Source organism: Sturnira hondurensis, unplaced genomic scaffold, assembly GCF_014824575.4.
Source record: "Sturnira hondurensis isolate 20B ecotype Veracruz unplaced genomic scaffold, ASM1482457v3 Scaffold0024385, whole genome shotgun sequence".
Classification (NCBI taxonomy): Eukaryota; Metazoa; Chordata; class Mammalia; order Chiroptera; family Phyllostomidae; genus Sturnira; species Sturnira hondurensis.
Window position 1 is genome coordinate 1,713,286 of NW_028097016.1, and position 24,120 is coordinate 1,737,405.

Consider the following 24,120-nt stretch of genomic DNA (forward strand, 5'->3'; position numbering starts at 1 on the left):
ACCAGCCAGGGCTAAACTCATTTTCACTATAGACCACATCAGCCTTGCTATTGGCTTCAAAGGGCCGAATTCAATTCTAGGACTGTATAAATGTAACTACTCCTTAACTAGGGGCAAGGAGCTCAGCACTGCCACCCGGTAGAAACAAGGTGTCCGGCCGGATGCGGCCTGTGGGCCTTGTGTTTGCTACCTGTGCTGTAGGTAAATCAGAATTCAGTTACCAACTTTAAAAACTGTTCAAAATACAATATAAGTGAAGTACTTTGGGAATAAAAAGAGAGTAAGTAATATCTATAGAAGGATTTCAGGAAGACTTCACAGAGCAGATGCCAGCTGAGCACAATTTATTGGACAATAGAATTCTTTTTTGTAGAATATCACTTAACATCTCCCAGCACAGTAGTATTCTGGGGACTATTATTTGGTGACTATTATTCTGGAGACTAATATAAAATTCTGCAGAACATGAGAAGAGAAGAAGACTGGAACCTAACTGCGAGGAAGTCATGCTAAAGTTTGGATCTTACACTTTTGCCATTGACAAAGGCATGGCATGATAAGATCTATTTCAGATAATTTTGGCACTTTTATGTAGGATGAATCTGAAAGCTGTATATTTGGGATAGAATTAGGATTTTAAACCAGCTCTGAATTTCTATGAAAACTATGTTTTTTACTAATAGACCACATTGCCTTATGAGACTTGTGCTATTATTTTATAGTTATATTACCAAATGTAGTAATATCTACATTTAGCTTATTAGTATTTAAACTAGCATTTAATTATATAGGAAACACCAACCTTATCATGTCAGAGTGACTTATATTAAGTCCCCAAATAAATGCCTCTTAGCCTAGTTGGACTTTAACTAGGGACTTTTTCCACAAATCCCTACCTTGTCTCCCCTTCTGATGAACGGTTCTTCACCACAGGTGAGCTGAGTGCCTTTCTCATAGAGTGAAAGACTTGAGCTCCCTCAGGAGATTCAAATATGAAGCTAAAATTTTTTCTAGTGTGTTAGTACAGAATTCTTTCTTTATTGTTTAAATATAGCAGATCCTCAAATAACATTATTTTGTCTTTTTGTGATGACATTGGTGAGATGCTATAGGAACTTAATTCTTGTTTATATTAATTAGCCTATAGTAAAAATTGTTTATTATACATCATTTTGCTGCAGTTTCAAGAACCTATGCACAACTTTAATGAGGACTTAACTGTACTTTTATTTTTAAACAGCATCAAACTTACAGAAAAGTTGCTAGAAGAGTAGAATGAACTCCTCTGCCCAAGCCTCTTGAAAGTGTGCCATACACGTGTTGGAGGGTGACCCTAAGATGCTGTCTACCAGGCTTCTCCATTGTGAAGTTATTCTTTGTACCTTCACAATTAATAAGAACTTTGTAGAAAAGTACTCTGAGACTTATGAAAATTCTTTTTATTTATATATTTGTCTTTAGAGGGGAAGGGAAGGAGAGAGGGAGAGAAACATCAATGTATGGTTGCCTCTCATGCATCCCCTGCTGGGAACTGGCCTAAAACCCAGGCATGTGCCCTGACTGGGAATCGAACCTCGATCCTCTGGTTCACAGGCCCATGCTCAATCCACTGAGCTACACCAGCCAGGGCTGGTGAAAATTCTTTTAATTATTAAACTTTAAATGTATTTATTTTATTTTTATGGACATATACATTCCTATTTTATCCAACGGGTTATGATTTGTTACTATCATTATCGATTTTTGGTGTACAAACTGTCTCAGATTTGGCTAGTGGAGCCCTTTCAAGCTGGTTTCTGTATCCTTTTGACATGTTTTCATTATTCTTTTGAGTATTTCTTACTTTTCCGGGCAAGATATTTCATCTCGTTCTTTCCCTGCACCAAGCCTGGAATCACCCAAATCTCCATGGAGCCCTGATCCCTTTTATTGGAAAATGGAAGTTAGAAACCAGATCCAAGGGCTTGATTTGATTACACATGATTCTATTAGACTGAGCTCATTGAGGGGGAGAGTAATGTGTCTTTTTATCTTTGAATGATGACTGCCTAGTCCAGTGGCTACCATTCATTGTTCAATAGGACTTGGTTAAAAAATAAACCAGTCCATTATTTGGAATTCTTGCCTGTATTTTGGCTTAATCTGTGGAATGGATTAAGGAATTAGTCATGGAGAATAATATTAACTCTGAAGAAATAATGAAAGTTGGTCTCCCTCATTATCATCAAAATTATTATATATCTATGGTTTCCAAAGTCCCACTTAATTTGCCCTCTTTTACCTCTCAGTTTCATCCATCTTCAAATGTTTCCATATTAGTGCAACTCACAGAATACAACATTTATTTTTTTCCTACTTTTCTTAAAATATTTTAATTTTCTTTTTACTGATAAACAAAAACACAAACTGCTTTTTTCCTAGGTGATAGGTTTCTTGAGGATAAATACCAAGTCTCAGTTTACACACAGCATAGTTCTAGGATGCTTTAGCAGAGAGAAAATACTAGTAATATTTTACAGTCTTTGGAACTTGAAGGCTAAAAATTTTATTAAATATAGAAAGATTTAGAAATTCCTTGTAAAATATTTTACATGAAAATTGCAAGGAGCAGAAAAGTATGTATTCTATTATCTTTTTAATTTTAAAATGGCTAATATTAGAATATGTATAAAAAAGTTGTGAAGGTCATATGACCACCTTTAGCTTCAAGAGAGCCTGGAAAATCAAGCTTTTATAGCTAGACATATTTCCAGCTGAATAAAGTCAGTCTTCTATGAAGACAGAAGGAGATCCTGGCTGGAGTGGCTCACTTGATTGGAGCATCATCATACCATGCACCAAAAGGTTGAGGGTTGGATTCCTGGTCAAGGCACATACTTAGGTTGCAGGTTTAGTCCCCAGTCTAGGTGCATACAGGAGGCAACCTATTGATGTTTCTCTTTCACACTGATGCCTCTCTCTGTCCCCTCCCTTCGTCTCTAAAAGCAATGAAAAAATGTCCTTATGTGAGGATTTAAAAAAGAAAAAGCAGGAGGAGTGAATGGATATGGACGATTGCCACTAGCAGAGTTTGCCACAGACTCCTTGGGGAGAAGCAGAATGTATAGAGTGGAGGTGCTTGTGGAAAGAAGAAAATTAATTTTAAAAAGCTCCACTGTATGGGTAGGGTATAGGTTCTTCCTTATCCATTATCTGATATGTTTAACATACTTCCTGACAACCTGTTCCTCTTGATTTCTGTATGCTGATGATTCATAAATATCTTCAGCTCAGATTTTTTCCTCTAAGTTACAGACCCAGATATCCAACTACTGCTAGAGAACTCTACTTGGATATTTCACTGGTACCTCAAATTCTGAACATGTCCAAAAATGAAATCACCATTTTTCTCTCCTCAGTCTTTCTTCTCTTCAGTTCTCTAGCCTACTGAACAATTCCACCATGTACTTAGCTGCTCAAGTTATAAACCAGGCCATCATTGACTTTCCCAACTCTTTTTAATTCCCATATCAAAATTTCTGCCCAAGCCCTAAATATGTCCCTTAGGGCTTGTTCCTAATCTGTACATTTCTCTCCATCCCCATTGATACTGCTCTAGTTTAGGCCCTGTCTCTTACCTTCATTACTGCAATGCCTTGTCCCTGGCCTTTTCCCCATTAGTCTTGCCTCCCTCTAAATCATTTTCCACCCAGCAAGACAGGACCATCTTTCTAATACATGAGTAATCATGCTGAATTACTGCTGAAGCTTTCATTGTCTTCCCATTGCTCTTAAGATAAAAGTCTAACTGTTGACATGACTTAAAAAGCCAGACTTTGTTTTTCCTACTCTTGTTTCAACCATATATTCTAGACATCCTTACTTTCTTCTAGTCCCCAGAATATGAGCTGTGCTGGTTACACTCTTCCACCTTCTCTTAATAATGTTTCAGTTTTAATTGATAGATAATACTTCTCTTATAAATGCTTCGGTTACGAAATTAAACATCATTTCCTCCACGAAAGTCTCTCTGATCTGCATAAGTCTAGATTTAGGTGGCCTTTCTACGTATTTAGGAGGATTTTGTGCAGTCCCCATCACAGAGTTAAAATAGTGCATTTTAATTGCTTACTTATCTCTTCTCACTAGATTGTAATTGCTGTAAGGGTAGGGATCAGGCCTTTCTTGTTCATCATTATAGCAGCATAGGTGCAGTTATGGATTTAAGCTGGCAATCAGACTCTAAGAGGCTTTAATCTAATACTGTATTTACTGAGTTTAGTTTTAAAGAAGAATACAAGGTGGAGTATACAGCAGGTGTCACATATTCATCTCATCATTTTCTTTTGCCCTCCCATCCACATAAGCTGTGTACAGCTGCCATAGATAGGAGCTACATGTAGTGGAGGTCACTGCAACACACAGAAGCCACAGACCCTTTTCCCTGCCATCTTTATAATGGTCGTCCTTTATGCTGTTCTCATGCAGGCCCCACGCATCCAACCTCGGTGCAGTCCTTCCCAACCACCAAAGCAGACACAGCACATTCCCCATTGGTTCTAACTGTTGCTTTCAATTCTGGGAGACTGAGGTCATTCTCAACTAGACAATCGAATGTAAAAATAGTTTTGAATAGTAGAAGACATCAAATGACCGGTAAACATAACATACAATGTTCAACCATAATGTTCAGGGAAATACATATTAAAAATCACATGGATTGACAGAAATTCAGAAGGCTACCGTATTGTGTGTTGGTGAGTATCTGGCACAAAAGAAACACTTCAGCACATTGGCTGGAGTAAAAATCGGTATAAGCACTTTGAGAAATAGGTTAGCCTTTTTTTTTAACAGTAATTTTGATAACACATACATCTTCTGACCCAGCAATTACATTCCTAGGTGCATACCCTAGATAAATTTGTGTAAATATGCACTCGGATATGTGCATATGAATGTTCATAACAATGAAACTAGAAATAACCTAAGGATGCCCATTACCATAGAATGGGTAAATAAATTGTGGCATTTTATCCAATTAAATAGTGTATAACATCAAAAATGAATGAGCTAAGGCTACATATACAACATAATTGAATTTTAAAAGACAAGACAAAGACATGTCTATTTACAATGTTCTATTGTAAATTCAAATTCAATTAAAATTCAAAAAACAAACTAAGATTGCATATTTAGGAGATAAGTTTTAGTTAGTAAATATGTAGAAATATGTTAAAAAAGCAAGAAAATGTTTATTATAAAAGGCAGGAAAATGGTTTCTTCTGAGGAGGTGGGTGAGAGGGTTGTACTGGGAAGAGACACCTGGAACACTCTGGGTGTCAACCGGGATCCTGAATGACACTCTCCCAGCTATTGTCTTTATAAATATTTGTTAAGTGTACATTTAACTTGTATCCTATGCATTTTTTATATTTACTATTTCACACATTTAAAAGTTTAATTTTTTCCACCCTGGCTGGTGTAGCTCAAGTGGATTGAGCGCGGGCCTGCAAACCACACGATCGCAGTTCGATTCCCAGTCAGGGCACATGCCTGGGTTGCAGGCCAGTTCCCAGCAGGGGACTCACGAGAGGCAACCATACATTGATATTTCTCTCCCTCTCTCCTTCCCTTCCCCTCTAAAGATAAATAAATAAATAATCTTTAAGAAAATAAATTAATTAAAAAAATAAAAGTTTAATTTTTTCCACTTGGTTCAGTTTTCCAAGTAGTAGTACTCACACAGGGCCCAGTATAGGAGAGAAAAGGGATTAGCTGAGGGAGCCAAATCTAGGAACATGTGGGAGCATATACGTGGAATAAGGAACCCAAATTAGATTAATTTAAGAAGAAATGGGCACCATTTTCTTTACAGACTTGGAATGGGAAAAAGAGAGCAGGGAGAAGAAACATTTGTGAATACAAAAACATTTAGAAGAAGAGTTTAAAGGAGTTCATATTTATACTGTTATAAAAAGGGAAGTAGAATCATTTGCTGAAAGTGAAGCTCAAGAGGAGGGGAGGATCTAGGAAGCATGAAACAAAATTATAGCATTTGTTCAGGTTTCAGCAGATATTTAAATTGACATAGAACTTCTGATACTGGTTATTCATAAGAAGGCTCTTAATTTTTCCTCAAAGGTTAGCCTGACTATTAATTATATAATTATATAGTTTTTAAAATTCTGTTCTTTAAAGTGTAATGATGTTTACATTTAATTAGGAGGGCTATTTTTGTAGGCAAAATATACTTCATTTGCTAAAGAATAATGGTTTTACTAACTCCTTTTTTTCTTATTTAGGTCATGTATGGAATGCTGGTCTTCACATTAGTACTTCGATCTATTTATATTGTTACATGGTAAGTAGTTTGGATAATCACACTATGGTTAGAGTATATTCAGGCAGTAAACCTACACCCTGAATTGAAATTACAGATAAAACCAAACTCCAGCAGGGATATTGATTTAAAACTATGACCCAACCTTTATTATAGTGTAATTACAAGGAATACTACTCCTTTAAGCAAGTTATTAATAGGCATCATGTGAAGACAAGAGTTCCAAAATTAAAGAAATTTGAGGAAAGCTATATATGATGGCCTCCTTTTGTTTGTAATGTGCATTAGTGTATTAAAGGCTTTTAAAAATCTTAGACTAGCCCTGGCTGGTGGGGCTCAGTGGATTGAGAGCCAGCTTGTGAAACAAAGGGTCACTGGTTTGATTCCCGGTCGGGGCACAGGCCTCAGTTGTGAGCCCGGTGTCCAGTTGGGGGTGTGCAGGAGGCAACCCACCACACATCAGTGTTTCTCTCCCTCTCTTTCTCCTTCCCTCCCCCTCTGTCTAAAAATAAATAAATAAAATCTTTTTTAAAGACATCCTCGACTAAAAACAATTTTTGTTTCTCAAACTACTTGACTAAGAAACCCTTTCCATAGAACACCTCTCAAAGAAGGCTGTTAGTGTCCCATAGAACCAGTGTTCCAGAAAAATGACTTAGGAAATAGGCATAATCTTTACAGAGTTTATGAAGATTGAATAATATATTCATTTGAGTACCTAACATAGGCCCAGCCAATACAGTAGGTATTCAATAAATAGTATGATTTATGGGTTTATTCTTAATTAATTTTTTATTTTAGAGTAATCATAGGAGCAAAGCACATGCATTTGTAAGAAATTAGTATTCTTTACTAGTTTTCTCCAATAGTAAATATCCTGCAAAACTATATTAAAATATTACAACCAGAGTTTGACATTGATAGAGTCAGAATACAGAATAATTTTGTCGACACAGGATCCCTGTGTTATCCTTTGTGGTTACACCCACTTCCCCCCTTCCCATCCCTTTGCCCCCTTTTCTTAGCCCCTGGCAACCACTAATCTGTCCTTCATTTCTAGTTTGTATTCATTCCAAGAATGTTTTGTAAATTGAATCATATAATATATGTAACTTTGGGGATTGGTCTTTGCACATAGCATGATTCACTGGAGATTAACGTAAGTTGTTGAGTGTGTCGATAGTTTATACCTCTCTGTTGCTGAGCTGTATCCATGATATGGATATACCACAGTGAACCATTCACCTGTTAAATGACACCTCCATTGTTTCCAGTTTTTTACTATAATAAATAAAGCTGCTATGAATATTTGTTTACATGTTTTCATGTGAATATAAATGTTCATTTCTTTGGAATAAATTCCCAGAATGAAATTGCTAGGTTGTATTATAATTGTATGTTTAGTTTTTCTCAAAACTGCCAAACTGTTTTCCGGAGTGGCTCTCTCATTTTACATTCCTGACAGCAGTGTACGAGTGGCCCAGTTTCTCTGCATCCTTGCCAACATTTGATGTTGTTGCTGTTTTTTATTTTAACCATTCTTAAGTGTATGTACTGATATTTCATTGTACTGTTCATCCTCATTTCCCTAATTTCTAGTTATGTCAAATGTATTTTTATGTGCTTATTTGCCACCTGTCTATCCTCGTTGTTGAAATGTCTGTTTGTGTTTTCACCCATTTTCTAATAGGATTGTTTTTGTCTTTTTTTTTCATTTCCATTTTGAGTGTTCTTTATATATGCTAGATAATGAACTTCTGTCAAATATGTGGCCCACAAGTATTTTCTTCCAGTACTTTGTCTTTTCACCTTCTTCACAGGATCTTTCACAGAACAGAAGTTTTTAGTTTTGATGAAGTCCAGCTTACCAATTTTTTTTATGGATCATGCTTTTGGTGTCAAATCTAAGGATTCTGTGCCAAACCCTAGATTTTCTCCTATGTTTTTTTCTAAAAGTTTTGTATAGTTTTACATTTCACATTTAAGTTCATCATCTATTTAGAGTTAGTTTTTGTTCAAGATGGAAGGCATTGGTCAGTGTCTGTTTTTCTACCTATGGATACCCAACTGCACTAGGATCGCTGGTTGAAAAGGCCATCCTTTCTCCAATGAATTGCTTTTATACCTTTCTCACAATTTATTTGGGTGTATTTGTGTGGTTCTATTTATGGGTTTTTTATTCTGTTGCATTGATCTATGTGTCTATTTCTTCACCAATATCACCCTCTCTTATTTACTGTGGCTATAGAATACCTCTTCAAACCATATAGTTCTGCAGGCTAGAAGTCAGAAATCTAGGTATCGCTAGGGCCAGGCTTCCTCTGAAACCTGTATCAGAATCCATCCTTACCTCTTCCTGGTTTCTGGTGGTTTGCTGTCAGTCTTTGGCTTTTCTTGACTTTTACCAACATAATTCCAGTCTCTGCCTTTGTTATGATATAGTGTTGTCTTTGTGTCTGTGTGTTTTTATAAGGACATCAGTCATATTGGGTAAGGAGCCTACCCTACTCCAGTATAACTTCATCTTAATTGTATCTGCAGTGATTCTAATTCCAAATAAGGTCACATTTGGAGGTACTGTGGGTTAGTACTTCACACATATCTTTTTCAAGGGGGAAAAATTCAACCCATAACAGTGCCTTTTCCCTGTTCCATTTAAAATATATCATCTTAAATATTTTCTCTATGTGCATTTATAACCTCATTAGTATTATGATTTTTGCCCTAACCACAAAAAAACATAATATTAAAACTCTGAACAAGAAGGAAAATATATTATATTTACTGATATTTTTACTCTTTTTGTTTGTCTTCCTTCCTAACATTCCAAGACTCATCCTCTCATCATTTCCTTTCTGTTTAGAAGACTTCCTTAGCCACCCTTTTAGGGTAGATGCGTCAGCAACATAACCTCTGTGTTCCTTCACCAGAGACTGTCTTGACTTCTGTTTCATTCCAGAAGGATATTTTCACTGGATGTAGAATTACATCCAACTGTCATCCAGTTGACAGTTCCTTTTTTGCGGTACTTGCAAAACGGTGCCACTTCCTTCTGGCCTTCAAGTTTTTTAATAGGCAATCCTGTCATGCAATTTTTTTTCACCTATAGTACAGGCAAGGTGTTTTTTGTCTCTCACTGTTTTCAAGACCTTTTCTCTTGTCTTTAGTTCAGAAATTTGACTATGATGTGTCTTAATGTGGATTTCTTTGAGTTTAACTTGTTTGAGATTGACTCAACCTCTTGAATCTATGGGTTTATAGTTTTTTTTAATAGTTGTTCTTTTTGGGAGTGGGAGGCGTTGACCAAATTTGAAAGTTTTCAGCCATTATATCATCAAGAACTTTTTCAGCTATACCCTCTTTCCCCTCTCCTTCCAGGACACAAATAGCATGAATGTTTGGTCTTTTGTTGTAGTCTCATGGGTCCCTGGGTGCCACCTCATTACTGCCAAATACTGATGGGTGTCCAGGGTCCTCCTAGGCCTCTGTGGGCACATAGTGGGGGAAGGAGCTCCTCATTACTGTTGGGCTGCAGTAGAATTCCCATTACTAGGAAATTCCCAATTTACTAGGCCTTTCTGATACCACCCTGGTTGGGAGGGGCAGGAGTGCCTAATTATTGTTCACCATGTGGCCTCCACTGACATCTCAATGACATGACCTTGTTACATTTGGCCAGTGGTGAAAGTTCTGATTCTCCAGCATGTGTTCCCTGATGTACCACCTTAGGGAGAGAGAAGTACCCTTTGTTGCCATATGAGGATGGAAGTCCAGGCTCCCCATGTGGTCTTCACTGACTCTGTAGGGAGTGGGAAGCTCATTACTGCAGGATGGGAATGAAAGTCCCAGCCCCACCCTGCTTGACCTTAGCCTGGAAGGAGGTTGGGGTACCTTCTTACAGCTGATGAGGAGGGAAGTCTAGGCTCCTAGTCAGACTTTGCAGCATGGATGGTGGTGGGGCCATAGTGCTTTCTGTGGCATTTGGCTCTAGAAGATCAAGTAAATTTTCTGTCTTGTTAAGCTGCCTCTTTCCTGGCCCTTTGACTAGAGTAATAGGTTTTTTGTCTGTATCTAGTGGCATTTCTGGGTTTCTCGCTTCTTCAGTTCTAACTCTGAGGTATCTGATGCAAATATGAAATGCTTGGAACTTAGTACCGTAGTGTTCCTCAGGTCCAGAGTCCTTAACCAGTCTGCCTTCTTTTCTTTATCTTTCATAATCTTATGTTTATTTATATATAATTGTACTTTGTAGGAAGAATAGGGGAAAGCATAACCTTTTCATCTCAGAAGTAGAAGTCCCCAGTTTATTATGTACTTAATCTAGGCACTTTAGGGAAATGTAAAGAAGCAAAAAACAAAACAAAATAGTCCTTGTCTAAAATCACATCTGATAGATAAGATACAAATACTTTTAGAAACACAAATGACAGACCTATAAAAAGTATGTAACAGTGTAAATCCTGTTAAATAAAAACATCTTCCTTCTATCTGCCTTGCCACAGCTTCTTAAAATCTTTATTTGGTGATTATTTCATTTGGCACTGTTCATTGATTACTTGTCTGTCTGTGCAACTACATTGTACGTTTCTTGAAGTCTTGTTTATCTTGGCAACCTCTGGAACTCAGGATAATGTTTATTACTAAGGATTTTTTAAGTCAAATTGAAACTCTAAAATTTTTGTTTCTCTTCATATGTTTCATAAGATATCTGAAAATCTCTCGTGTAACAAAACATCTAGAAATTTTGGGCAAATTCTAAAACGTCCTTAAATTCATAGCTGAACTCAAAAGAACATAAAGAAAATTCTGGAGCATCAGACCCAAAGAAGGAGCTGCAAACTAGGCTGACAAATGAATTCTGAGATTGTGATCTACTTGAAATCATTTGCAGATACCAGGAAATCAGTCTTAGGCTGAGAAGCTCTGAGAGAGAGAGAAGACAAAGCTTCGGCGTATACTTCAGATGGGCAGTTGGAACTGTGTCCCCACCACCACACACGTAGACGTAAAGCCAGGACCATCTGAAGTTTACCAAAGAGATAAACTGTTAGTGAAAGGCTGGGTTAGAAGAAAATCTACCCTTTAGTAACTTGTGTTTCACGCTCAATTTTAGATAGGAAAAAATAACTTTCCTGAAAATTTATAATCACTATTCTGTATTGAGACAAATTTGGGATTCACATATAACCTTCACTGTCTGGGAAACCTCAAAGTGTAAACTTAACTCAGGCTGATCCAACTTTCATAGAACCCCAGTGTATCTTAGAGATACCCCTGATAAATGCCTCTCAGGATTTTAACAAATTGGCGATCAGACATGTGCACACAATCAGTAATTCCAAATGTGGAGGAGGAAATAAGCTACCATAAGCAAAAGTCATCGACAGAAAACAGCAGAGATAAACTTTCCAAATCAGATGCTGAAACTTAAGTATTTTAAAAATATTTAATGAAATAGAAGATGAAAAGGTGACCAAGGAACAGATTATCAAAAATGAAATTCCAGATTTGAGAAAGAATTAAAGAACTTGTAACATTTAAGAAATCATTGAGCTAAAAATCTCAATGGATAAGTTAAAAGTAGACAGAGTTGAAGAGAGAATTAATTAAATTGGAAGACAAATCTACAGAAATAATCTAGAAAGCATCACAGAGAAATAACACCTCTACAGTTCCAAAATGAGAAAGTAGCAAATTTGAGAAAATAAAGAGACAATAGGTGAGAAATTTCCAGAACTGATAAAAAACGTGACTTTTCAGCTTCAGGAACAATTTCCAAGCAAGATAAATTAAAAGAAATCTTTCTCAGGTATGGCAAGTGTGATAGATTAGTTCCCTCAGCATCATTCCATCCTTATAAGGTAGATGCTAAAGAGCCTAAAGTTAATTTCCAATACTTTTTTGCAAGTAAGGTTCCAAGTACATTCAGTGTCTGCCATTTACATGTATTCACTTGAGACTGGAATTCAGAACCAATTAAGTTGGGAGAGAGAAGAGGCAGTGTGAGAGGCATCCATTTACTGTTGTGTATCTAGTGTGTGCATATTATGGCTCTGGAACAAACAGGTGTGATGGCAGCTTCCTGATCTGTGAATTATAGCTAAAATGGATGCAGTGGTTGATCCAAAGGCTTCCCAATTCTCCAGCTTCCTAAATGTGGAAAAAAAAATGTTCCTTGGCAAGATAATTCTGTGATCTTGTTTATAAATCACTCCTGAAGAGGCTAAATCTTGTTGATTCAGCATTTCTGTTGGAATTGAAACTACTAAAATTTTTCCTGCTTTAAATAGAGTTGAATACTGAAATTGTTGAAATCCAAAGTCAAAGATTTTAAAAACATGGAGAGATAAAAGTCCTATTACCAATAAAGGAATAACATTGTCTACTGCAGACTACCAGCAGTGGAAGTCAAAACACAGTAGACTGTTACCTTCAAAGTGCTGAGAGAAATTAACCATCAACTTAGACTTGTATACCCAAATGTCTCTTAAGAACAAAGGTAAGATAAAGATATTTTGAGACAAACAAAAATGAAGAAAGTTTTCCAATACACCTCACTAAAAGACCTAAAAGATTTTTTTTTAGAAGAAAGGTCTAAGATGAAAAAGAACAGTGAGCCCTGGCCAGTGTAGCTCAGTGGATTGAGCGTGGGCCTGCGAACCAAAGGGTCTCTGGTTTGATTCCTGTTGTGGCACATGCCTGGGTTGCAGGCAAGGTCCCAGGTGGGGGTCATGCAAGAGGCAACCACACATGGATGTTTCTCCCTCTCTCCTTCTCCTCCCCCCTCAAAAATAAATAATTAAAAACAAAGAAAGAACAGTGAAAGAAAACAAATAGTAACCTACTGGACTTTCTGAATAAAATATTGTGACTGTTTAAAATAATACCTAATTTGAAAGATTTTAAAAATGAAACTAAAAGATGGACATAATAACATGTGATATAAGAGGATAATCTTAGTTACGAAGTTCTTCGGGTTTTTAATTTGGGAGGAGGGTTCTGCAGTGATCAATTTTAGATTTTACATGCCCATTTTTGGTAACCAGTAATTGATTTTACTATGGGTTTAAAAAAACATAAAGGAGTTAAATAGGATTATGAAAGCTGAAGCCAAAAGAAATCTTTAAAAAAATTGAGAAAGAAAAAAAAGAAATCAGAAGTGGGAAAAGGGAAGTAAAGTCAGAACAGATGTAAAGCAGAAAATAAAGGAGTACATATAATTCAAATTATATCAGTAATCACAGTAAATATCAATAGACAAAGCTAAGCAATTAAAAAGATAAAGACTGTTAAACAGGAAAAATGTTCAGCAATGTGCTATTCGTAAGACACATGGTTAAAATATAAATAGACAGTAATTTTAAAAGAAAAGGATATTTAAAATATACTACACAAATACTGACTAGCCATTTTAATAAAAGACAAAAATATTTAAGACATTTAAAACGTGTTCATTGTATTATTAAATCTTGTTTACTAGAAAAAATGGAAATCTTAAATTTGTGTGGAAATTTTTTTAAATATTTTATTTATTTATTTTTAGAGGGGAAGGGAAGGAGAGGAGGAGAGAAATATCAATGTATGGTTGTCTCTCGTGAGTCCCCTGCTGGGAACTGGCCTGCAACCCAGGCATGTGTCCTGACTGGGAATTGAACTGCAATCGTGTGGTTCGCAGGCCCGTGCTCAATCCACTGAGCTATACCAGCCAGGGCTTGTGTGGAAATTTTTAAGAAAAATTTGACATAGTTAAAGAGAAATAAATGCTCCATTATCTTGAGATATTTTAACACAGTAACTCAGAATAAAAAAATATATAAACAAGCCCTGGCTGGTGTGGCTCAGTGGATTGAGTACCAGCCTTCAAACTGGAGGGTCGCTGGTTTGGTTCCCAGTCAGAGCACATGCCTGGGTTGCGGGCCAGGTTCCTGGTGGGGGGCAAGTGAGAGGCAGCCACATGTAAATATTTCTCTTCCTTTGTTTCTCACTCCTTTCCCCTCTCTCTAAAAGTAAATAAATAAAACATTTTTAAAATATAAACAAGAATATAAATAAAATTTTAGTAACACAATAGCAAAATGATCTAGCACAGTCAACAGTGAAAGCATGCATGATCTTTACAAGCATGCATGGAGTGATTATAGATGTATAAGATGCTAGGTTTAAACAGCTTAAAAAACCTTAAAGAATTAGTATCTTTATTAACATGTTCTCTGACTGTCATACAATTACTTAAAACAGGATTAGTCAAAATAGCCCATGTATTTGGAAACTTAAAATAACACTTTCAATGGGAGTAAAAGAAATCATAATACAGATATTGAAATGCTTAGAATGGAACCATAATGAAAATACTACACAATCAAAGTAGGATGTACCTAAAGTGGTTCTAAGAGGGAAATTTATAGCTTTAGTTATTTACACTAGAAACAAAGATGCTCAAGAATAATGAACTAAGCATCCAACTTAAATAATTAGAAAATAGGCCCTGGCTGGTGTAGCTCAGTGGATTGAGCATGGGCCTGCGAACCACACGATCGTGGTTCAATTCCCAGTCAGGGCACATGCCTGGGTTGCAGGCCAGTTCCCAGCAGGGGACTCACGAGAGGCAACCATACATTGATATTTCTCTCCTTCTCTCCTTCCCTTCCCCTCTAAAGATAAATAAGTAAAATTTTAAAAAAAAGAAAGAAAGAAAATAGGTCAACAGAATAAACCCAAAGAGAAATAAAGAATGGGACCAATAAAGGCAGAAGCTGGAAAGTAAATGAATTACTGCTAACTACCTTAACTAACCTAAGAAAGCCAAATCCCAAGCCAAGAACCCTCAATTTCATTCTGGGATTTTCTCAAGTATCAGGCATTAACAGCAATAAGCAGTTCAGAAAAGAAGATGGAGCAGAGATCTAAAATAAAGAGAATTGGTTAAAAGCTTTAAGAAATTGTTGAATGACTAGGTCTCCTCACCCACTCAGTGTCTCTGAGCAACTGTGAAAGTCTGGAGGTTTATTCTCTGGAAAGGGTGGACGGTGTCTCTAGATTAGACTTTACCAGGCACAACTGAGCCTGTGAAAACCATACTGAAATAAGGGAAACTGGGTGACCTTATGCATTCTGAATGCTGAATGCCAAGACCTGTATGCAGAAAATTGGAAGATTTCTTATTTTAGGGAATGTGAGCATCCTGGAAGACCTAAAAATACTAACCATGGGCCCAGCAAAATAACTCGGTAGTCAAGAATATTAGTCTAAAGTCCTCAACCATATGCTTAAAGCTTGTTGTCACCATTTTAGATTCCTACTCTTAGAAACGAGGAAACAGTGTCAGACATAAAATGAATGCATCCAATATGAAAGATAGAGGCCAAAATACATAATGAGGAAAAGTCAACATAGAGGAAACAACTTATGCATGAAAGCTTCAAAAATTATAAAGCTAGAACAAATATTAATTCATTAATATTTTTAGAAATATATTGTATCAAGAGTAAGATGCTATAAAAAAGGAACATTCAGATAATCCTCCCAAAATATTAAAAATATAAAACAAGAAACTGTAGTGAAGGGTTTGAAACGTACAACTAAAGAAGCCACCAGAATCTTTTTTGAACACGTTGTGAATGCATTACAGTCCATCACCCCCTCCCACATTTAGCAGCCCCGATCACCCCCATTACTCCCATCACCCCATTTACCAGCAAGCACCCACCCACAGGACAGGCATTAAAACCATGGTACAGGCCAGAGTAAACAGGACAGAGCAAGACTTCAGGACCCTTGGGTTCACTCTGCCACTGCTGTAGAGAGACAGCAAGGTGTTTCCTTAAGTCTATGGGCTTCACTGTGGGAAGGACAGACGCAAAGACAGAGAGACAAACACACATACCCTGGGGGCCCTCAGGGTGATGAGAAAGAAATGAAGAATAGAAGAAACTAGAAATATTACTGGGCCAGAATAAAAGTAGCAACAAAAGGGGCCATACAATGGCTGTCATACAATTACTTAAAACAGGGTGACTGCAGAGAATATAGAAGGGATGAAAATGTCACCCAAATAAGTCAAGAAAATAATCTCTAAATGTAAGACATGAGTTAGTAAATTGAAAGAACCTTTGGCTCTTCAGCATAGGTAATGGTGAAAGTATACCCATTTCAGTCTCAGAATTCTAGACAAGGAAGATTTCATAAGTTTATACAGTTAGAAGGTATATATACATACAAAGGGTCCAGGAATCAGAATGACTTTGGACTTCCCAAAGCAAAACTGGAAGCTAGAATTATAGAATTCTATAGCCAGTCAAAATATTAATGAAATGTGGAGCCATAGCTTCCCCAAATGGAGCTATGACGAACCCTCTGAAACAAGCTGAAGACAGATTATGATTCTCTTAACCTCACCCTCTGTGAGAACCTTCATCAGACAGTCAGGTGATTCCCGATGATTTTGTGCTTTCCCAATGATTTTTAATTACCTTTTTCATTCATTTACATATAAATATTAAAATATTTGAGAAAATTTGTGCTTTCCTGGTGATTTTTAATTACCTTTTTCATTCCCGATGACTTAATTACCTTTTCCATTCATTTACATACAGATATTATTAAAATACTTGAGAAAATTTGTCCTAATAATTCACCATATTAAGAAAAGCTATAAACTTACCAAAAAAGAAAAGCTACATAACAATATACTTAGAAAAACCATTTTAATAATTCAACAGCTATTTATGATCTAAAACTAAACAAAATAAAACCCTTTACACAGTTCATAATAGAAGAGAACTTTCTAAGCTGTAAACTCTATAGCATCTAACTCCTTTTAGTCATCGTATGTTGAAAAGAACCTCTTTAAAGTCAAGAATAAAACAAGGGGATATATTATCACCACTACTGTCCAACATTACACTGGTGAGAGTCCCATCCAACATAGTATTTGCAAATGATGTGATTGTGTACAGGAAATATCACAGGACATGTACCGAAAGACTGGAAGCAGTAAGTGGGATTCAGCAGGATCACAAGATTCAAGTCAGCATTCACAAATCATATCTTTATGTACTAGCATCAAATAATGTCAGTTGTTTAGGGGTTAAATTTAGCAACTATATGCAAACCTGCACATTGATAATTATGAATATAAGATTTTTAATTTTTGCTGAGAAATTAAATAAGACCTAGATAAATGGAGAGATGTATCATTTTATGGATAGAAAACTCAATAATTGTTAAGAGATGAGTTCTTCCCAAATTAATGTATAAGTTCAACCCAATCACAAATCACTGCAGAATTTTTGGGAAAAATTGAGAAACTGATTCTGAAATTTACATGAGAAGGCACAGGATCTAGAATAGCCAAAACAGTTTTGAAAAACAACAATAAAGTTAGAGGATTTATACTACTTGTTTTACTCAGTGCTGCATTAAGACAATGTGGTATTGCTGGTAAGAATGAAATTATAGATTAATGGAACATGCGAAAATAGACCCATTCAGAAATGGACCCACGCATCCATACTGACTGGATTTTAAATAAGCATTCTAGGATAATTCCATGGGGAAAAGATAATCTTTTCAAATTGTGTTGAATAGCTTGATATTCTTACTTTAAAATGAACTTGCACTCACACCATTACAAAAATTTACAAGTGGCTCTGGCTGGTGTGGCTCAGTGGATTAAGCACTGACCTGCAAACCAATGGTCGCCAGTTAGATTCTCAGTCAGGGCACATGCCTGGCTTGTGGTCCAGGTCCCCAGTTGGAAGCATGCAAAAGGCAACCAATCAATTTATCTCTCGCACATTGAAGTTTCTGTCCCTGTCTGTTTCCCTTCCTTCCCCTCTCTCTAAAAGTTAAAAAAAAATTCTAGAAGTGATTCATATTCCTAAAATTTAAAAGCTAAAGTTATAAAAATTCTAGAAGAAAATATAGAAGTCTTTGTAGGCTTGGTTAAGCAAAGAGTTATTAAATAGGACACAAAAAGGCCAACTATAATGAAAATGTTCAACTGAACTTTGTTAAAATAGCAAACTTTTGTTCTTCAAAAGACACTTAAGAAAATGGCAGTCAAGTCACAGAGTTGGAGAAAATATTTGCAAAATATATATCCAACAAGAGGTTTATATTTAGAATATATAAAGAACTCTTGTAATGCAATGATAAGGCAAACAATATTAAATGGGCAAAGATTTAACAAACTGTCTAAGATATATGGATGTCAAATTAGCACATGAAATGATGCTCAATTGTATTACTCATCAAGGAAATGCAAATTGGGACCACCATGAGACAACACCACACACCTGCTAGAACAACTAAAAAGACTGATGTCGTAGTGAGCGTCAGTGAGGATGTAGAAGAACAAACACTCATACACAGCTGGTGGGAGTAAAATGATACAGTCACTTAGGAAAACAGTTCCAGTTTTATAAGCCATCCATTCTAGCTAGCTTTTCACCCAAGAGAAATGAAAGCATATGTCGATAAAAAGACTTATTTATGAATGGTTGTAGCAGCTTTATTTATTACAGTAAAAAAACTAGAACCAACACAGATGTCCACTAATATTTGGACAGACAAATAAATTATGGTATATCTGTACAGTAGAGTACTACTCAGTGGTGAAAGGAACTGAAGTATTGACACATGTAGCTACATGGATGAATTTCAAAATAATTATGCCAAGTTGAAAAAACCACACAATAAAGCAGATATACAGTATCCAATTTATGTCACATTGTAAAAGAAATGCAAACTCGGCTTTTGAAAGTGATGGATATATTTATTATCTTGAGCTTGATGTTGGTTTCCTGGGTACATACGGGTATACTCCTCAAATGTGCACTTTAAATGTGTGTGCTTTAATGTAAGTCGATGAAACCTCATTGCAAGTATAAAATATATAAATATATATACTACTGTTAATATTTTGATTAACTCAGCAAGCTTCGGTTTTCTCATCAGTGAAATGAAAAGAATAATACCTGCCTCATAGGATTTATTTGAAGATTTTCCTTATTTTGTGTGTGTGTGTGTGTGTGTATAGCGTGTATCTAATTTACCAGTGCCTGACACAGAACAGGTGACTCAGTGTTAATTCTGTTTCACCCCTCCCCTTGCACTTGAGTGGGACTGGAAGTTATCAGGGGCTTTCAGATTTTCTTCTTGATGCACCTGACCAAGTCTTAGAGGCATATTCTCTCTCCATACCTTTTAATGGCTAAATGTAATAGCGAAATGTGTTAGAGAATTTAATAGCTAGGTTTGCATTTAATACTAACAAAAACCTTTCCTTTCTCATGAAAGGAATGACTTCAAGCTTTGGTCATGACATGAGCTGACAAAAATCTCCTTGTGCTTTTTTATTTTCTCATAGGGTTTATCCATGGCTTAGAGGACTGGGTTATACATCCTTGGGTATATTTTTACTGGGATTTTTATTATGGAACGTAGATAACATCTTTTGCAATTCACTGAGGTAAGATATATTTTCAATCTTTGAGAAATATTTTTGGAAGCAATCTATTAAGCAGAGTTTCATAGGCATATAGAATTGTTATGCCCCAAAGTGTATTTTAGCCATTGTTGAAATTAAAAAGATATGTACAATACAATAAAGTTAAATTCTGGGAAGACTTGTTTAAATTAAAAATTTAGACCTAAGAATATTTTGTAACATCTGTAGGGATTTTTAATTAAATATTGACTGGGTCTTTGAAATCTGCCCAGTTTGCTTTACTGAAGAAATTAGAATGCTTTGAAATAAGAATATGAAATACATTTATATAATTTTGTGCTTTAATATGCTTAATGTTATTTTCTAAGAAAGGTACATGTTTCTTTTGTTTTGTCTTGTCAGCAATTATGTATTGACTGGAGTTTGAATCTTGGGTCTCTGGACTGTAGTCTGTTACTGAAGCGCTGTCTTTCTGGGCCGCAATTTCTATTACGATGAACAGTAAAATAAATTAAAATAGTGGGTCCTTCCAACTCAAAATTCTGTGAGTTAATGGTTTTGCATAAACACAGGGGACAGAGGAATATATTGAACAGCACCATGGAGAGGCACTCAACAAAATTCAGACAGTGGGAAATCTACAGAATGAATGACCTGGTCTCTTCAGCAAATAGATTGCAGAGGGGAGAAAAAAAGGAGAAGGAACATATAGAATAAAAGACACTTAAGAGATATATCATCGATTCCCAGTCAGGGCACATGCCTGGGTTGCAGGCCAGTTCCCAGCAGGGGACTCACAAGAGGCAACCATACATTGATACTTCTCTCCTCTCCTTCCCTTCCTCTCTAAAGATAAATAAATAAAATCTTTAAAAAAAAATTGAGCCCTGGCTGTTGTTGCTTAGTGGATTGAGCACCTGGCCTGCAAAACAAAAGGTCACCGGTCTGCTTCCCAGGCAGGGCACATGCCTGGGTTGTGGACCAGGTCCCCTGGTTCAGAGTGTGCGAGAGGCAATGAATCAATATTTCTCTCGCATATCTATGTTTCTCTCCCTCTTTCTCCCTCCCTTCTCCTCTTTCTAAAAGTAAATAAATAAAGTATTTTTTTTAAGTTGAAATGAGTTAGCAATAATATTTTTTAAAAGTTTGAGATGATTAGGACTTTGATAATTGAGTATGTGGTGATGTTAAGATATTGTTAATATTTTAGATATGAAAATGGTATTATTATTTTTAAAGTGGTTTTAGTCATCAAGAGACACATACTAAAATATTTAGAGATAAATGATGCAATATCTGGGATTTGCTTCAAAATAATATAGGGTGATGGGGAGAAGTAGCCAAGAATTTAGATGATACAATATTGGCTGTAAGTTATAACTGTTGAAGCTGGGTAGTGGGTACATTATTATTTTGCCTGCTTTTTGCACATTTGATATTCTTCATAATACAAAGTTAGATAAGTAAGTGTAGACTTTAATGTATGTAAGCAAACAAGTAATACAACTTGCTTAGAAAACGGGAATCTAATTGAATGGTTCCGAATTGGTAATAGCCGTCAGAAATCCCTCTAGAGCTTTTACACCACCGAGCTAAGTCAGTCATCATCCTCTGGGTGAGAGCCACGAAGAAACAAAGTGAGTTCTTAGAGATGGTAATTGTCTCAAAAATTCCTGGGGGTATCTAGAAAAATAACTTAGTGTTTCATGTTGATTTTTCCTTCTTTTTTTAAACATCATTTTGTTTTAGATTTTATTTATTTATGTTTAGAGGGGAAGAGAAGAAGGGAGAGAAACATCAATGTATGGTTACCTCTTGCATGCCCCCTACTGGGGACCTGGCCCACAACCCAGGCATGTGCCCTGACTGGGAATAGAACTGTGATCCTCTGGTTCGCAGGCCCGCACTCAATACACTGAGCTACACCAGCCAGGCTGATTTTTCCTTCTAATAAATGAGAATATTAATATGGTATACACTTAATAAAAAGATCTAGAATTTTAGGCTTGGCTCTGCCACTAGCAGAGTGACTTGAACAATTCAATTAATTTTTCTGAATTTTAGGTTCTTAATCTGTAAGGCAAATCTAATAATAGCCAACTCAGAAATTCACTGTGAAGTACAATAATAGATACAAAAGGACTTTTTGGTCTGTGTGGTACACTTCTAAGATGAAGGTTGTATGCAGGACATGGGGAAAGCATATGCCTAATTCCTTAACTGCACGAATAGCTAAGTAGACCAGTGGTTCCCGAAGTGTGCTCCAGGACACGTTTGTTCCATACAGTGTGAATAAGATAATACCTAAATGATGGGTCCCATGGATAAGTAGGTTACCTGGGGCAGGGGAAGATGAAGATAAACTGTATTAGTTATTGTAGGACGTTTCAAAGTTTTTAATCTGTTAATATGCATCACAGATCTCCAAGAGGACAGTAAACTCTGTACTATTTCTCACATTTATTTGACCACAGAGTCATTTCTTCATGAAACTTTTGCTAGGAATACTATTCCTCAAAATACACTTTGGAAAACAGTACAGCAGACTTGAAGAAATTAAATAATTGCTGTATTTGAGAATGATATTTCAGAATGCCCGAAGACTGTCAACATTAGTTACTAAATATTTACAACAATTTAAATGGTGATTTTCTCCCTCTCTCCTCACAGGGACTTTCGAAAGAAGGCACCACCTATTGTAGGTGTTACCACCCAGTTTCATGCATGGTGGCATATTTTAACTGGCCTTGGTTCTTACCTTCACATCCTTTTCAGGTAGGAAATAGACTCTTTAACCCTAGTATTTAAGTGGGGTTTTTTTGTTTGTTTTGTATTGTTCTTTATATTCTTCAAATAGGATCTTGGAGACAGAATCACGAACTTAGGTTCCAGCTTTGCCCTGGCCACTGGATGACCTTACCCAAGTCCCTTCCCTCTGACACGTGATCTGCATCTTAATGCAAGTAGGATATAAATATTGCCATTACTGATCAGCATTAAAGAAGAAACTCAGGGAGAAAAGAAAAGCACTCAGACCCCTTGAGTAGAGGCCTGGAGAAGTGTCCGTACCTGAAGTCCCTGCTGAATTTGTCCCCTCCCTGAAATAAGTTGGCTGCCACTTTCCTTTCCCTGCTCCCCGGTGAAGAGCCTATTGGTGGTCAGCCACCACCAGCAAAAATGGAATCAGAATTCGCTCTCATCACCCTATCCAAACGGTACTTCCATGTCACCCTCTCCCCTTATCAGGCCGTATTTTTTTTCTGAAGGTTTTATTTATTTATTTTTAGAAAGAGGGAGAGGTGAGGAGGGAAAGGGAGAGAAACATCGATGTGTGAGAGGTACATCCATCCGTTGCCTCTCACACGCCCCTACCTGGGCACCTGGCCTGCAGCCCCGGCGTGTGCCCTGCCTGACTGGGAATGGAACCAGGGACCTTTTGGTTTGCAGGCCGGCACTCAATCCACTGAGCCACACTAGCCAGGGTCGTATTTTCCTTTCAAGTATTTATAACCAGTTATACATTTATTTAATTGTTTATCTCCCCCAACTAGACTATAAGTTTCTTGAGAGCAACTGGGACGTTATCTTACTCACTGCTACGCTCCCAAATGTATAGAACAATGCCTATCACGTAGTGAGCACTTTGTATGTATTGTTAAATGATTTAATGAGTGAATGTATACATATTGATCTCTTTACCAGGAAATCAGGTTGTTTAATCTCAAATTCTCAAAAATTGAGAGCTGAAATATTTGTAGAAAGGGGAAGAAAGTATTTCTTTGAACCAATGTGAAAACATACTTAAGCAGCCTGGCTGATTTTATCAGTTAATTGATAAAACTGATTCATCTATATTTATTGCCGTGATCACTCAATTTGCATTCTCTAATTGATTTTGTAATCTAGATTTAGAAATATTTAACTCAGACCACACAGGGACATAATCTTGATAAGATCGTGGAATGAAAAGATGGTGCAGTTTTAATTTAAGTGAAATTTTTAGAACACCTCTTCAAAATAACATTTGCATCTCACCTATCTGGAGAAAACTTGTTTAGGCAACCTGAATTATCTAAAATTTAACTACCCAAGGATTATATAAACAAAACATCTGTGCAGCTCAATAAGAGTCACTGAATTCACGCTGTGAACAGCTCAAGGTTATTGATCATGGAAGAGCTCTTTCAACTCTGGCTCTAAACATGTTCATTTCACTTTTTGCAACTTCTTACTGCATTGGTTATTTTTATTCTCAACACACTGCATATGAGAAATATCTAATTTAAAAGGGAAAGGATATGAGAGAAAATGCTTGTGGAAATTGACAGGATAGAAAAGCAAAACAAGAATA

The 24,120-nt window shown here is 36.4% G+C and overlaps 1 protein-coding gene across 2 annotated transcripts in view; it reads left to right on the forward strand.

The window, feature by feature from the left end:
• Nucleotides 1-24,120, forward strand: part of ACER3 (alkaline ceramidase 3) — a 112,938-nt gene that overhangs the window by 74,636 nt on the left and 14,182 nt on the right. For both annotated transcript variants that reach the window (XM_037038438.1, XM_037038439.1), the window contains exons 7-9: nt 6,282-6,340; nt 19,689-19,790; nt 22,440-22,544. In XM_037038438.1, the coding sequence (XP_036894333.1) occupies nt 6,282-6,340; nt 19,689-19,790; nt 22,440-22,544 (266 nt within the window). The remainder of the gene's footprint in view (nt 1-6,281; nt 6,341-19,688; nt 19,791-22,439; nt 22,545-24,120) is intronic.